Genomic DNA, 16,437 nt, shown 5'->3' with positions numbered 1-16,437 from the left:
CACGAACGCTGGTCCAACTGAGGCGCCAGGTGGAAATGGCATGGCAAGCCGTTCCACAGGACTACATCCAGCATCTCTACGATCGTCTCCATGGGAGAATAGCAGCCTGCATTGCTGCGAAAGGTGGATATACACTGTACTAGTGCCGACATTGTGCATGCTCTGTTGCCTGTGTCTATGTGCCTGTGGTTCTGTCAGTGTGATCATGTGATGTATCTGACCCCAGGAATGTGTCAATAAAGTTTCCCCTTCCTGGGACAATGAATTCACGGTGTTCTTATTTCAATTTCCAGGAGTGTATACCATTATTCATTTTTCTATTAGGTCATAAGGTTTATCTGATTGCTGTGTGCAGCACATAACCAAAATAATGTATTTATGGATATTATGCTACTTAGCTCAGAAGTCACACTACCAAATCAGATGTCAAATATGATAAAAACACTTAAGCTAACCATTCAATATCATTTTCTTTTTAACTCGTTTGGGCCATCTGTGGATCATAAGTGCTTGCGTTTTTGTTGTGCTGTTGTCACCTGCAATTTCTGGTGTTCTAGGTGAAATTTAGTAATTGTTTTTTCGTTAGCATCTTGTGCTCAGTATTCCTTCATTTTCCTGCTCAATTCTGTCTTTGTGTTCCTTGGAGCATTTCCTGTTTCATTGTGGCTAACTCCCATTAGGAATGTTAGAAAGGGTTCAGTTTTAATAGCTAAATGGTGGTCACCCCTGTTAGTCATTAAGTTTTGCCTAATATTAAGTTCTGCAAGGTTTTTCTCTATTTGCTTGATTTACAGGGATACAATGATTTTACCACTGTTGGCTACTTTGAAGATCTTACAGGACAGCCCATGAATGTCCATTCTCCACAGATGATCACAGAAAGCCAGTAATATTCTTCTGATGACATTGGTAAGGTTTTCTTTGAGTTTGTGGAGTTCATGATTAGATTTGTACCATCATCTCCCATCTGGTAGGGTCCTTGGCTCCACTACCCTTTGCAGGAACTCTTTTTCATATAATTTAATTCTTATTGGTATCTTCTTGGTTAGGAATAAGTACTCTGCCACATACAGGACTGACAGTCTGACTACTGTGTTACAGTGTATTAGTTTGATATTTGTTGACAGATGTTTAGAGGCGTACATTTTTCTGCAAGCATAAGATGCCCTATATATTTTGATTTTTCTTTGTTCGAGAATTACAATTTTACTGAGATAATCTGAAATCCATTCTCCAGAGTACGTTTTGGTTTCGGCTCTCTTGATATGCTTGATAGCACTGGTTCTCATTATTCTACAGTAATGAATCCACTCTTTCCAATGTTGATCAACAGATCTATTTTCTCTGTTATTAACTGCAGTGCTTGGAGCTACAGGGCAGCCCCTAGCATCTCGTTTGCTAGATAAATCAGGTTGCGGACTCCTTATGAGAGAAGAACATTTTGGAGCTGAGCAGAACACATTACTAATACTACCATTTGATCAAATAAGGAGGAGGATTGCCACTGAAACCCTTTTCTGATTTACTCTTTTGGGTGGCAGTTAATTCAAAACACAACATATTCTACACGTTTGTGTGATAATGGGAAATACTGTCAGAGGTTTGTCCGGCCATGTGTAGGACATCAAATGAAGTACAGCAATAGGGAGGAACATGCAATAGTGAAGAGAATAATTTCTAACAACTGAAAATACAGAAAAAGTGCAAGTTAAAAAAGCAATGAAATGTGTATTAGTTACTTTACACTCTCAAGAAATTTTTTGCTTTCGTGTTTCCCACTCTTTCTTCAAACTGTCTAGTATGCTTGTCTCATACTAAGTATTCATAAAAAATGCTAAATTTTAAATCATGCACACTAACCAAAACTAATAAAATGTTTACAAAATCAAATGTTAAAAGAGCAAGTTGGCCATTTTGAAAGGAAACAAGGTTTTCCTTTCAATAATATTGCGCTAATCTATATCGCATTAAACTTCCTGTGTAATAATTGACATAAGCAGCATGTAACACTGGAAACTGCGATAATTTTTTACCTATGAAGGTCATGCACTTAACTAAGCAATAATATGAGTTAGTGGCATGCATGGTTAACTATGTAACACAAATTAATTTCATATCAAATTTTAAATAAACAGAAGTGGGAAAGTTAGAGTTGTAAAGCATATGATGGTGGCAGTTATACTGAATATTTATAAGATTCATTAGGTGAGAAGCAATGAAGGGATCAAGAGCATTATATCCATGATATTAGACAAGCAAGATCACAGTATGGAACTGTTACTAACCAGCAGGTTGAATAGGTTCATCACTTGATTCTGCATCTCCGGTCTGAGCGTTGGAGGTAGACAAAACTGAAAGTACCATGCCTAATGTTACCTTCAATCTTCAGTGAAATTACAGAAGCTATTTATAATATGAATATTTCATGAAATATGTATCTCTTGTCTTATGGCAGTAACACAAATTTATAGTATATAATAAGCACTGTCCCACAGTAAAATTAAGAATATAAAATAAAAACTTCAGGACTTCACTGATGTGTGCCACAGCAAGGGCTGTCAGTATGTATATTTAATATGCTCATTGATTTCAAAGAGAAGGTATATGATTAGAAACATAATCTTGTTTTAGGGAATGATTCATATATAACACGGCAATAACACTGACAACCCACACACCTGATTTTACGAAATAAATTGAACCTAAAGAACATCTCTACAGAAATTTGAGCATAATAGATGCCAGAATGACATAAGATGATACCAGATAACCATAACTACAAGTAATATCAATTACACTCATACCGTATGATTATAACATTAACATATAAAATGCTCACTCAGTGTTACCAATCTAACTAAAGACTACCAGTCAAAATTACTTTCTTGAATTCAACTACAGCAAAAATACAAATACAATTTACACCAAATTACAGCCCAGTTATCCCACAAATACAGTAGAACAACAAGAAAGAAATACAGTCATCTGTTTATACTCCTTCATTCCACACAATAGCTAAAAAAAAGAGCATAGTTCAAACACATGTAAGTAAAAATCAGAGAAATATTACATACAAAAGTCTTCTGACCACAATCTAAAATAAAAGAGTTCCTGAACATACCAGGGATATACAATGAATGTGGCCACCAATATATCAGACAAATGCAGCACTGTATCTCAAAATACTGTGGAGAACACATCAGGTGAGTGACGAACACATCAGGGCTGGGACATACAGAGAAATCAGCAGTGGCAGAGCACACTTTTAACTTTGAGAACGCCACATTGCTATGGTGAGCAACAGTACTAGGGCACCATTCAAATGGTTCAAATGGCTCTGAGCACTATGGGACTCAACATCTGTGGTCATCAGTCCCCTAGAACTTAGAACTACTTAAACCTAACTAACCTAAGGACATCACACACATCCATGCCCGAGGCAGGATTCGAACCTGCGACCGTAGCAGTCCCACGGTTCCGGACTGAGCGCCTAGAACCGCTAGACCACCGCAGCCGGCTAGGGCACCATTATTAAGGAATCCTTAGAAGTACAGATTCCAGCAATGTCCAGCATGCAAGGTGCATCTGGAATGCCCATGCAGAAATTGAAGCACAGCCTCCAGCCGACCTGCCATTCCCATTACTGCACCCCCACCCTCTCCAAGTGGACCAGCAACAAAGGACCCTGCTGCTCACACCCATATGGAAGAGGCACACCACTAGTAAAAATACTGGAATCTATGCAAATCTTGACAGTTCACCAGAAGTTGATGAGTGTGATGATCATCGAAATGTTACGGTATCTTAACACTATTACCCGGCTGGAAAACAGAGCATGTGATCAGTAGCATACAACAGGAAAGTCAGTATTCACACTATTCTCAATGCTCATCTGAAATATCTGAAGCATTTGAAAACATTTCACATAATGAGGATTATTACATGCACACAACTTTAAATTATTTGAGTGCTGTGTATATCCTGTTCCTAAAAGTGCTTTTGTCATCCTGTGTCAGCATTCAGTGATACATGTATAAATTGAGGCAGTGCACCAGTAAAATTTTGAATAAGTTGGAGCACACTTTGAATAAGTTGGAACACACTTATTTGCACTTCTTTTACTTCTGTATCCTACTGTAACACTCTAAAAATCTATAGAACAATGGAAAATCCAGGATGGAATGTAACAGGATAGTTGCTACTCACCACAAAGCAGAGAGTCTGAGTCGCAGAAAGGCACAACAAAAAGACTGTCGGAAAGTCAGCTTTCGGCCTACAAGGCCTTTGTCAAAAAAAGACAACACACACACAAACACAAACACACACACACACACACACACACACACACACACACAGATATATGCATGCATGCGCGGGTGCACCTACGCAAACGCAACTCTCACACACTGGGTTGCATTTGCCTGTGTGTGTGTGTGTGTGTGTGTGTGAGTGTGTGTAATTTTGACAAAGTCCTTAGATTCTTTTTGTTGTGCCTTTCTGCGACTCAGCATCTCCGCTATATGGTGACTAGCAACTCACCTTTTCATTATACTGTTAAAACTAGAGACATTTCTTTCTGGTTTACTCTACTTTAAAAAAAAAAAATTAATTTGCAAGAAGGAGTTGGAAGAACTTTGTTTCACAACAGTCAAACTGATTTACTTCTGAGGTCACTGTACAGGTTCCATGTTATTGCCTGAATCATACTTTTTTATATCCTGTATAACTACTGCGCATTTCATGGTATGAGAGATTTGTGATAAATTCCAGTGGTCCCCGAATAATGAAGTTTGTCTACAGTCCAATGCAAAAAGATAAGCAATGTTGAAAACTAAGCAGAATTTTATGTACTGTGGAGCACTTTCATGTACAAGCTTCAATTAGCCATATATTCAGTCACTTTATCCAAATATAATATCTTGTTCCTGCACTACATAGCCATTATACATATTATTGTTTTTTTCCCCTTTTAGTTCTCTCTCATTAACTCTTCCCGCATGATACGCCTTTGGGATTTTATGTAAATTAACAAACATTAATTAGAACATATGAAACCAAATCCCTTTTGAGAAAATAGTGAGCAAAAACATTTATTTCTGTACATGAAAATAATCTTGGCCATCAGAATGTAGTATTCATGCTGCTTCAATGAGCCTCTAGGCACATTTCTCCTCAAATGGCGACTAAATCAGCAGATTTCAATCAAATATTTGTACCAGCAATAACCCATTTTTGTTGTAAAACAATACTTTTGTGCAGAAGCACCATTTATCAGAGCATGAAGTTTTTATCTACTTAAAGGTTGGTTTCAACAGCCACAGTTCTTTGATACACACTTCCCTATTGGAGGTAATATGCTGTTGCCTTCTTCTGAACTTTAAGCTGATATATGCAGTCAGTTATATGCAGGCCTTAGCTTAATGCTAACTATGAATCCCAGTGGAATTTGGCATTTTGGTGTGATAAGTGACAGACTGAGGACTGAATAGATATTACCTGTGATCAAACATTCCTGTAAAGTGCCAGAACGTAAACAATCTGCTCTCTTGTACAACAGATTAGCACAATTTAAAAGCAATCTCCATTTAGCTTCTCCCAATAAGTCCACTGACAGGTGGTGATGTATCGAAAGATTCTTTGTTGTGACATAAATACAATAACACAATTATAGAAATAATATAATGACACTTTTCTATTCCTTTGTCACAAAAGGACACCTGTTAATTTGGATTTATTTCTTTGTATTGTTCACACTGACATCAATGTTTGTGTGTGACTGATTCCTTCCACATATTTTCATTTTTATTTATGAATTAAATGTTGTCTTCATTGAACTGATGATGTTTTGATACATATGTGATGATGCTCAAGTATCTACACATTATTCAGCCATTTTGGTATTACGTGCTGCTGGGACCTCATGAACATCGACTCTGTTGATGTATTTTCCAATTGCATATTAATGTCTTTAAGTTATGTTCTGGCCATACTCTGTCCTTACTTAGCTGTAGAAAAGGACCAGTGATACTTTCTATGCAGTGTCCACCATCAATTGCTGGGACATCCATTTTCTTTCTCCAATTGTGGTACATATACATGGCTGTAAAATACCTGAACAACATCCAGCCTCAAATACTACAAGTCTCTATGTAGCACAACTTAATCACAATAGTAGTTTACTTTTTGTCCATGGACAAACTAAACTTGCAACAGCTTGCTGAGACTACATTCAGCTTTATATGTAACTTGAAGGCTCTGTAGTAGACTCTGAAAAAGTGGCTATGTTATACTGCAGGTGTCAGCAGAAAGAGAAAATGTCATTTTCTGCACTGGAAAAGAGAAATAAAGGTTTGAAATTTCAAATCCAAAAAGATGTCGTTTCCAGAAGCTGAAACATTCTTGACCTCTATGTGACGCAATAGAGTGAAACATGTAGTCCCAGAGTTACGAATTCAGCAAGTAGTGGCATGGACACATAATAAGATGTCAAGCTGGAAGGTCAGGACCATCTTTGTTCAATGCTAGTCTGTTAAAAGTCAGTTCTACAGTACAATTTGAAAGTAATTTCAGGAGGTTTCCCATTTTCATTTAGTTGAGTGTTGGGTCTGGTGTATAATTTATATAAAGTATTCAAAATGTAGCTGTGAAGACATATTTGGTTTGTTGAATTTAAAAAATTTGAGATATTTAGGGTGGCGAGCACCAAACTAGTATAAATTACTCTTGTAGTAACTCTTCTTTAGTCTGAACTACTTTAGTATATTACTTCTGTAGTAATATACTCTTTTAGTAACTGTTGGAGAGCTCAATTTCTATTTACTTCTTTAGTCGTAACTAAAGTAGTAACGCCTTTTTACTAAAGAAGTTAGCCATTTCTGCACACTGCTGGCACGTGACTTTACATTCCCTCTCGGAAAATATTGATTGTTGGCTGACATTACTGCATCACCTTTTGTGTCATTTATGTTCATTGCTATAATTTTAGAAGCTAGAAAGAATTATTAAATTGAATTATTAAAATTGGAAAATCTAAATGTTATTGCACTAATCAATGAAAATATCTGTGTGTTGCGAAAAAGAAAAGTACTATTAATAGTTGAATCTATTGTTAACCCCACCATCTACAGCTAGCATCGTCCATTGTTGGTTGGTGACATGATTTAAGTGCCAGTTTGAGATATGAGCTAGCAGCAACATGGAGGTAGCCAAAAAACATTCAAGAAACATACCAGAAAATGAGAAAGGGCAGTTTGCTGAAATAATGAAAAAATGCAAAACTAATACTGAATTTAAAAAGCATGATGTCAACATGCTAAAAAGGATGCTTGAGAAAAAATACATGTTGAATACAATGCAGAAGCTCTTACACAAAGATCACAAGAGTGGCTTAGAGTAATTTGGAAGGATAATAAAGCAAAAGCTAAGAAAATGAAAGCTAAATGTAATCAAGAACAATTTCAAACTGGTGGTGGGGTAGGTGAGATGAGGATCAACAATGTAAGCCAAATGGTTGATGACATGATCCCACAAGTTTTCGAGGGGATAGCTGGAGTTAACAACAATAACACATCTCAAGATAATGTGATACTTTCAAGCAACTTCAATGATGATAACTGCCCTGAAGGTAGCAATGAAACTGCTGAAGGTGGAACTTTATCTCATTGTCACGAACCTCGGCCTGCATTCTCTGGTGGGAGCTTATCAGAAAATGCACTCAGCAAAGGAGGGAGAGAACATGTGGTTGTAGTGAACAACTGAGAGTTGTTGAAAAAAGCAGACGAGCTTCAGTCCATAGAAATCCCTTTCGTATGAGAAGAATACAATGCAAAAATGTTATTAACAGAAAGACAAAAAGGAATCATGGAAGAAGGGCATCTTAAGAGATGGAAATTATGAATAAGTTCAAGCACATAATAGAGCAAACTTCAGGTTCCAGTTCTGCAGCCAATGTGTTAGAGAAATTTGGGTTTTTGTGAACAAATAAGAAAATATTCATATTTATAAAACATCTTTTATTTCTTTGATACTTTTTCAGATGGTTAATATGTTCTTATTTCTTGTATGGCATAATATTTGTGTTTATCATTTCAGCATCGATATTAATTTTTCTTAATAAATTCTTAAATTCTAATATTTATTTGAATTTGCAATATTATTTTATAAGTTTTTATTTTTGTAAATAATCGAAACACTGTATGACTTATTTTTATACCCAATTAAGAAATAAAATGAGAATGTTAAACCCCTAGCAAAAAAATTAAGGAAAAAGGAAAAGAAGAACATAACTATAAATTTACACATAAATAAAATGAGTAACTTTTCACTGCAGTAGTGACAGTCCGGTGGCTTATTTATTCATTTAAGAAGGAAAAGTCTTTACACTAACTTCTAATTTTACTAGCAAACTAGGTACAATTTTAATTAAAGTAAGTAAATATAACAGACCTTCTGACAGCTTGGCCTGCAGCATCTACTTCTGGCTGAAATGCACATTGTTCAATGTCATTCACCTCCACAGCTTCAGAGTGAAACACATCTCTAACTTCTATTCCAAAGTTGTGTAGAACTGCAGCAGCCACAATAACATTCCCACACTTTTTTGGTTTAAATCACATTGTTTTAGTGAGAATTTGGAAACGTTTCTTCCAAACAATGAACACTCACTCTATTACACATATGGTAGCAATATGGGCTCTATTGTAGCCCTTTCAGCTCCTGTGTGGGCTCAGAACACACGCGTCATAAGATGTTTGAAGAGAGCATACCCACTATGTCCAACAAGCAACCCATTATATTGTCCATTTTCAAATTCTGTAGCAACTCTACTGTTGTCCCAAATGCATGCATCATGTGTGGAACCCGGACAATGGCTTACCACATTCAGAATCTTCACATTGGCAACACAGATAATTTGTATATTGATAGAAAACAAATTCTTGTGATTTCTGTGTAGTTCTGTTTGTGCTCCAGAAGGACAAAGTAAGTGTAAATGTACACAATCTATGGCCCCTGTGACATTTAGGCATCCACCAGTTCGACAGAATTCCCTTTTGTTCTTCAATATATTTTCTTGGCTCTGTGGCGTGGACACACACAGTGGCTTTAAGGCAATTAAACGGTTTATCACACTGTTACAAGCTCTTCCAGCAGTAGTAAATGGGTATTAATGAGATCCCCTGCTACGATTTGATAAGTATCTGTGCGAAAGATTCGCAGTCCACAAAGAAGTTGCAGCCTAGGAGACAAAGCACAGTTCCTGTCAGAATTATGCTGCAGTAACAGCTCCAGCATACCCATCAGTAACTCAAAAGATTCCTTACGAAACCTAAAACACCCTTTGAAATCACTGTCACTATACATCACAAATGGGTCTCTTCTGTCCATTGCGACCCTCATTCTTGGGATGTTCACCTCTTCCCTCACCTCCAGATATTCTTCGAAGTCCAGGTAATCCATAGAATTTGAAACTTAAAACACAGAACTCAAAGATCGCACCTTAGTCTCTTACTTTACTCCTCCTACTGCCTACGTGTAAACTTTGGCCTTAATTCCTCCTGAAGTTACTAACGCACTCTTCAATGGTGCTCTCCGCCAGTAACAGAGTAAATAAATTTACTCCTGGAGTAATTTATTCCTTTAGTTCAATACCATCAACTGGAAGTGCTAATTTCCTTCCCTCTTAGTAACTTACTACTTTAGTTTCACTTACTCCTGGTTGGTACTCGCCACCCTTAATGTCAGTCCTAATTGCACCTAGCTGTCCACCCCCCTCTTGATCCTGTCCTTGCACACTCCCACAAAGAGCACTTTACTGCTATTCCTTCCTCTCACTGCCCCAGCCTCTTCCTCACCCCCACCACCTGGGTGCCTCTCCTACCATGCACTGCTACTCGCAGTCTAGCTTCAGCTGCCAGAGGCTGTGGTCGTGTGTGTGCGTGGGGTGGGGGGGCCATGTGCATACGTTTTTCTATTTTTGACAAAGGATTTGCTGGCCAAAAGGTCACTTTCAGACAGAATTTTTGTTGTGCCTATCTGTGACTCAATATCTCTGCTATATTGTGAGTAGCAATTATCCTTTTTATAATATTGTTACATTCTATCCTGGATTTTCCACTGTTTCATTTTGGCTTAAACTTTAGACAGATTATTGACAATTCCTGAAGTACACTGGCTACTCATAAAGTCAAAATTAACAATTTTTGTACTAAAAATGCAATGTTGCTCATTTCTGGGACTCTTTAGTGTAGCTTCTTGGCTCCTGCTGACAACTCTCTGCTTCTTAATTTTTACCCAAGGATTTTCCAACTCTGGCCTTTGGGGCATGGGCACCTGCGAGTACCTGTCAGCTCACCTGCAGGCTGGCATAGGTAGTATAGGCTACCCACAGGCCGTACCACTGCAAGGCATTCACATCTTGTTCTGCTGAATATGTAAGTCATTTGTGTACCCCATCCATGGGCAAATGGCCAAGGTAAATAATCGCGTAATCTATGGCACGACTGTGATTGTATCGGCTTTTTGCCCATTCCTACTCACCCTCTGGCCATGGGCACCCAGATTCCCTAGCACATGCACTCAGGCTAGAACAGCCTGCTTTAAGCCATACTGCAACTAGTTGCAACAGAAATCAAAATTTGACACAGGAACCTTTTGTAATATCGGAACTGCAGACTAGTTTCAGAAATGAATAGGTTGTTAAAGAAACAAGATTCAAAGGGTAAGAGAATACTCTAAAGGCAATCCTGTGGAACTGTTTATAAATTTTTGGTGAAATCACTTTTCCAACATTTTGAACAGACATCTTTTTCTATTTTTCAACTTGTAAGAAAATCTTTTTAAGGTAAGCAATATTGACAAACAAAGTAAAAGTGTCAAACAGCATCAACCAAAACCAAATATGTCTAATTTCAAATTTCATCACTGGTGTGTTATTGGCATCCTTAACCATTTTAAATGACGCAATATAGATATTCAGACAGTTTGTCAAATGTGTACTGTAACTGTCTGATATGTAAATCCCAAATTTACATACGAATGTCATCTGCAGCCAATTAAAGCTTGTTAGCATGGTAAGCGTAAAAATACATATCAAAACATAGCTAAGAGCTAAAACAACTCCATGAATGTGATATTTTACTAATTTTAAACTGATTCATCCACAGTTTAAATGGATTGTCTCCCAGTAAATCATCAACACTTTTCAAGCATGGATAGCATTCAACATTTCAGCTTACTTTTAATAAATATCTGTATCCACCGGTACATCTTCCAGTGCAGTCTCACAATATAGCCCTACACTCTTTTTGTACATATCTTGAAAATCTCCTGAATATGAATATACAGTTCGATGAACAGTGCCATGTTGTCAGTTTCACTTAAAACAGGATACTGTGTAATGTTGTTTTGTTGTACTGGTGGGCTAAACAACCACTACAGAAGAAATTTACTGGATACTGTATCAATTGAAATCAAGACTGTATCTGTGTATACTGATTGACATTGACAATTAGGGAACACGAATAATAACAAAGTGAAAAGGGGTTACCTACGACATTTGAAGTTACTCAGCATCGTACAATATGTATAAAAAGAAGTTTATTTTGGTGTAGAAGTGAAGCTAGCCTGGAAGTCCCAGAACAGGTCTCATCTACTGAAATTGATTTCTATTTTCCACTCTTATCTCTGAATACATTGCCTTATACACACACCAAAAAAAGTTTTGCATCACCCCGGTTCCCAGAAGTCCTGAACATAGATGTTGACTGTGGATATTGTATCACAGACACAGTCCCTTTTACTGTTCAGAGATGTCACAAAACCCGCCCAAAGATGTAAATTACCATGCATGAGCAGCACCTATTAGGCGGAGGGGGTCCCCCGATCAGTCCCAGTCATTCCACCAGGAAGGAGTTACACGGCTTGTGTTGTCTGTAGTTCAACAATGCCTAGACAGTGAATACCACGGTTCGATAGTGTTCGCATTGTTACTCTGTGCCAGGAAGGCCTCTCAACAACGGAAGTGTCTAGGTGTCTCGGAGTGAACCAAAGCGATGTTGTTCAGATGTGGAGGAGATACAGAGAGACAGGAACTGTTGATGACATACCTCGCTCAGGCCACCCATGGGCTGCTAATGCAGTGAATGACCACTACCTACAGATTATGGTTTGGAAGGAACACTGTGACAGCAAAGCCACTATGTTGAATAATGTTTTTCGTGCAGCCACAGGATGTCCTGTTACGAATCAAACTGTGTGCAACAGGCTGCATGATGCACAACTTCACTCCCGACGTCCATGGCAATGTCTATCTTTGCAACCATGACACCATGCAGCACGATACAGATGGGCTCAACAACATGCCGAATGGGCCGCTCTTGACTGACATCACATTCTTTTTACCAATGAGTGTCGCATATGCCTCCAACCAGACAATCATTGGAGACGTGTTTGGAGGCAACCCAGTCAGGCTGAAAACTTCAGACACACTGTCCAGTGAGTGCAGCAAGGTGGAGGTTCCCTGCCGTTTTGGGGTGGCATTTTGTGTGGCTGACATACACCACTGGTGGTCATGGAAGGTGCTGTAACGGCTGTACAATACGTGAATGCCGCCCTCCGACTGACAGTGCAACCATATCGGCAGTATATTGGCGAGGCATTTGTCTTCATGGACAACAATTCGTGCCCCAATTGTGCAGTATGGTGGTACAACATGCAATGTGTGGTTTTCATGAGCAATAAAAAGGGCGGAAATGATGTTTATGTTGATCTCTATTGCAATTTTCTGTACAGGTTCTGGAACTCTCGGAACCGAGGTGATGCAAAACTTTATTTGATGTGTGTATTTGTTTGTAAGTAGCTTCACACTGGTTCACTAGCTGAAGCACTGTTGAACTGCGTTTTGATTATGTACCGTTTATTTGCATTCAGTTCTATTGTTTCATTGTTATTCTGACGACTTCCTTACCACCTTGTGTTTACCATAATAGAATGCCTGGAGAAACTTATCTTTGCCCTCTTGCATCTGCAGATCTTACTCTTTCTTTTCCCCTGTCCTTACTTCTTCCTTACTGCTGTCAAAATTATCTCCTGCAGTTTAAAAAAATGTGCAAGTTCAATGTTTCTTTACTTCTTTGTCTGTGTGTCTCTCAAGCTTAAGTTGTTTCTACTACAGTAGTTGGCAAATTTTTAAGACGAAGATTTTCAGGCCTTAACAAGTACTTCACTCTTCACAATGTTATCCACCATTATGCTCACAATAGGTTTTACCAACTTTCTTCACCATTAAGAGCCTCTAATGAAATCTCAGCATAACTATCTAAGAAACCCTTGTGTTTTCTGCTAAGTCCCACATAAATAGTAATATTTTTGGTAGACTTCAATGCACATACAGCACTGTAATCAGCACTCTTCAATAACCTGGATGTCTTCTAAGAAACATCTGAATACTTTTGATGATCCAGTACTACAGTTTCGTTTCTGAACAGCACAATGTATGTCCATACTATTTCTTTGTAACAATTCACATAACCAAACATAAGACTTGAATTAAATTGTGGGTTAACTTTGTGAATTCAGTCATTTGCACGCACTGTAAATTCTTCAGGCATGCAGAATATAATCTCATACAGAAGCATTTCACTTCCTGCTGAAGTCACATACAAGAATAATTTTAACTCATGTGAAGTCACATATCTTTTGGCAATTCAGACAAGTGTTTCTGACACTTTTATCATTGAATGTAAATAAGTTATACACAACTGCAATTGTCATTCACTTCATACACGAGTGAAATCCATTTACATTTGCTGCAACAAATAAAATACAGGTTAAACAAAACACCTATCTAGTTCAGCATAAGAGTCTCCTTGCACAGCCAAAATAGCTACGATCATCTTAGAGATCAATGTTTAAAAGTGCTGACTGAAGATTATATACACCATTCCTCACAGAGAGAATGTCTTGAGAAGCACACGAGTGTTATGAGCCATTCACTGTTTTTACAATATCAATTACTATAGTCACATAATGTTTAAATCCTGAAATTGTAATGCTATTTCATCAACATGCTAGTCTAATCAGTCTTTGTCATTTACAGCTATGAGATTATAGATATTACTGTCTTTGAAGATGTAAGGTCCTATGAAGAACAACATGTGTCGATCAAATGAACACAGTCACCTCGAATGGTTATATATACTTCATCATTTTGTTTCAGTGTAGCTCGAACACAGACTGAAAACTATGGTACGGCTGTACAAGTTACAACAGAACTCCTACTTGCTCGACATTAATAAGTAGGTATGGTTGAGCTTATGTTTTCTCCATGTGTAACACAACCTGGATTCACAGGCACTGTAAAAGTACATTTGCACCCCCCTATGTGTTTCCATTCATCAGTAACATAGCTTTTGGGTCCCCCCTCCTCGAATTCACCTGTATTACAAAAAGTTTTGTAGTAACAGCTCCTGCACTATGGTTGCAGTAGTGCAGCTTCTGTCATATTGTTTTGATTAAGCTGTTCTCTAAATAAATATTAAGCTCATCAGTCACTTTCTGTGACAATGATCACCTAACTAGATGTAATAATCAACTTTAATTCCTTTTAGTCATTGTCAATGATTATGATTTTTCTCCATAACTGGTTTTTCATACTTAGTTTTATTATAAAACTTGAGTTGTTCTCATCACAATAGATGTAGCAGTTCTAAAAATCTTTACCATGTCTGTAATTCTTGTTGCAACTGCACCAATTTCTCTGACACTGACAACCTGTCCTCAAGTCTGTACTGTCTGGCATGACAGTATACAAGATGAAAGGACACGACACAACACCACAATGATCGCTAATATAGTGGTAGTTGGAGTCACTTCCAGAGATGTTTGAGTAGAAGGCTAGATAAAAGATAGCCCTTTATAAAAATTTCAGATAAGCTTGTTTATCTCAAGGTGCACAAGTAACTATGTCCAATATCTGGGCAATCTCTAATGTTCCAATTTTCCTTGTTTCATTGAGTTTATGCAAACTTTCTGTCTCAAATGCATTTATTTACATGGCTATGGAATTAAATGGAAGCAAACAACTGAAGTACCTCCGCTTTTGCAAATGCATACTGAGTACCTGGTGTTGTAGACGCTGCAGGGGTGGAGGCAGTGGAAGCAGATGGTTTTGCAGCAGGTGCTGGTGCAGGTGCTTGCTCTGCAGCCTGATGACTTCCACTCTGCTGTGATATAGAGCGGCGAGTCGAAGGTCGCGTCTGCTGTATGGGCTGCGGTCGCACTTGCGAAGGATTTGTTTCCTTATTTTTCTTTGCAACATCTTCCACTTCCTCCTCCGTCGTGTCCTCGTGTTCCGAGTCTGATTCAAAACCATCTTCTCCTTCTACACATAACAATAAATCTACAAAGTTTCACAGAGAAAGATGATACAAGACATGTCTTTAACTCTACACACCATGTAGGTCTTCCAGCTAAAGCATGCATTTTTATAAATAGTTCCCATGAAAATTTAGCAGTTGACAGACACCGTTAAAATAGAAGTATTGTTAACCTTAATATTGTGGTGCTTCACAAAAACGCACAACAAAGACACAAAGCTACATCAGATACCTCTGAGATTATCATTCCATTGCTTTTTAAACCTACAAGCTACAAAACAATTACAATAAAATAATTCTACGTGTTTTAAATGTGAAAACTACAAAAAATTACTTAAAAGTAACTTTTTTCTTATTACAGACAACATTTTCTGTCATACTGATACACGTTCTGGAAAGTTGCCTATGGGAGGAAATACCACGTGAATATTTATTAAGTGTGATTAATTTTAAAAATGAATATGCCCTACAGTGTCTTTCAACAGTCACCAGCAAAATTAAATACACCATTCTGTAATGTGTATGCAAAAAGCCAATTAGTGATACAAATGAAAGCAATACACAGTAAGACGCACACTAAAGGAATATGACTTCTCTGACGAGTGCAAGTGTTGCACTGGAATACAGGTAATATATCAGGACGACTTGGGTTGATTTCTTCAAAGTACTTTTTGTATTTAAAAAATATGATGGATAGTTCATTAAAAGGACTCTGTAATGAAAAGAGATGGACAGTGATTTACAGTGTTAACATTACCTAGAATTTGCAGGAATATTACGCAGTCAGTTAACTGTGTTTCTTGAGAACTGCACTTTGCAGGCTTACTAGCCATTAGAGTCAGTGGATTAAGCACTTCACTATAAATTAAGATATAACCCAGTCAGTTTCTAAATAGTGGCCACAGTAACAGCCTACATGTAACGCATGCAAAATCTGAAAAGACCTTCTGAGAATCACCTACTAGAATCAGTCACTGCTACCAAATACTTAAAGGTGTCCATGTGGATTGATTTAAGACAGAACCATCACATAAATTTAGTTGTGGGGAAAGAAGGTACTATA

The 16,437-nt window shown here is 37.7% G+C and overlaps 1 protein-coding gene across 2 annotated transcripts in view; it reads right to left on the bottom strand.

Moving 5' to 3' along the window:
* Window positions 1-16,437, bottom strand: part of LOC124711221 (peregrin) — a 256,431-nt gene that overhangs the window by 102,449 nt on the left and 137,545 nt on the right. For both annotated transcript variants that reach the window (XM_047241178.1, XM_047241180.1), the window contains exons 14-15: window positions 15,119-15,379; window positions 2,286-2,351 (exon numbers count right to left, since the gene is read on the bottom strand). In XM_047241178.1, coding sequence (XP_047097134.1) covers window positions 2,286-2,351; window positions 15,119-15,379 — 327 coding nt within the window. The remainder of the gene's footprint in view (window positions 1-2,285; window positions 2,352-15,118; window positions 15,380-16,437) is intronic.

The sequence above is a fragment of the Schistocerca piceifrons genome, chromosome 8 (assembly GCF_021461385.2).
Source record: "Schistocerca piceifrons isolate TAMUIC-IGC-003096 chromosome 8, iqSchPice1.1, whole genome shotgun sequence".
Taxonomy (NCBI): domain Eukaryota; kingdom Metazoa; phylum Arthropoda; class Insecta; order Orthoptera; family Acrididae; genus Schistocerca; species Schistocerca piceifrons.
Note: the sequence above shows the minus strand (reverse complement) of the source record. Positions and strands in the feature narration are given on the sequence as shown.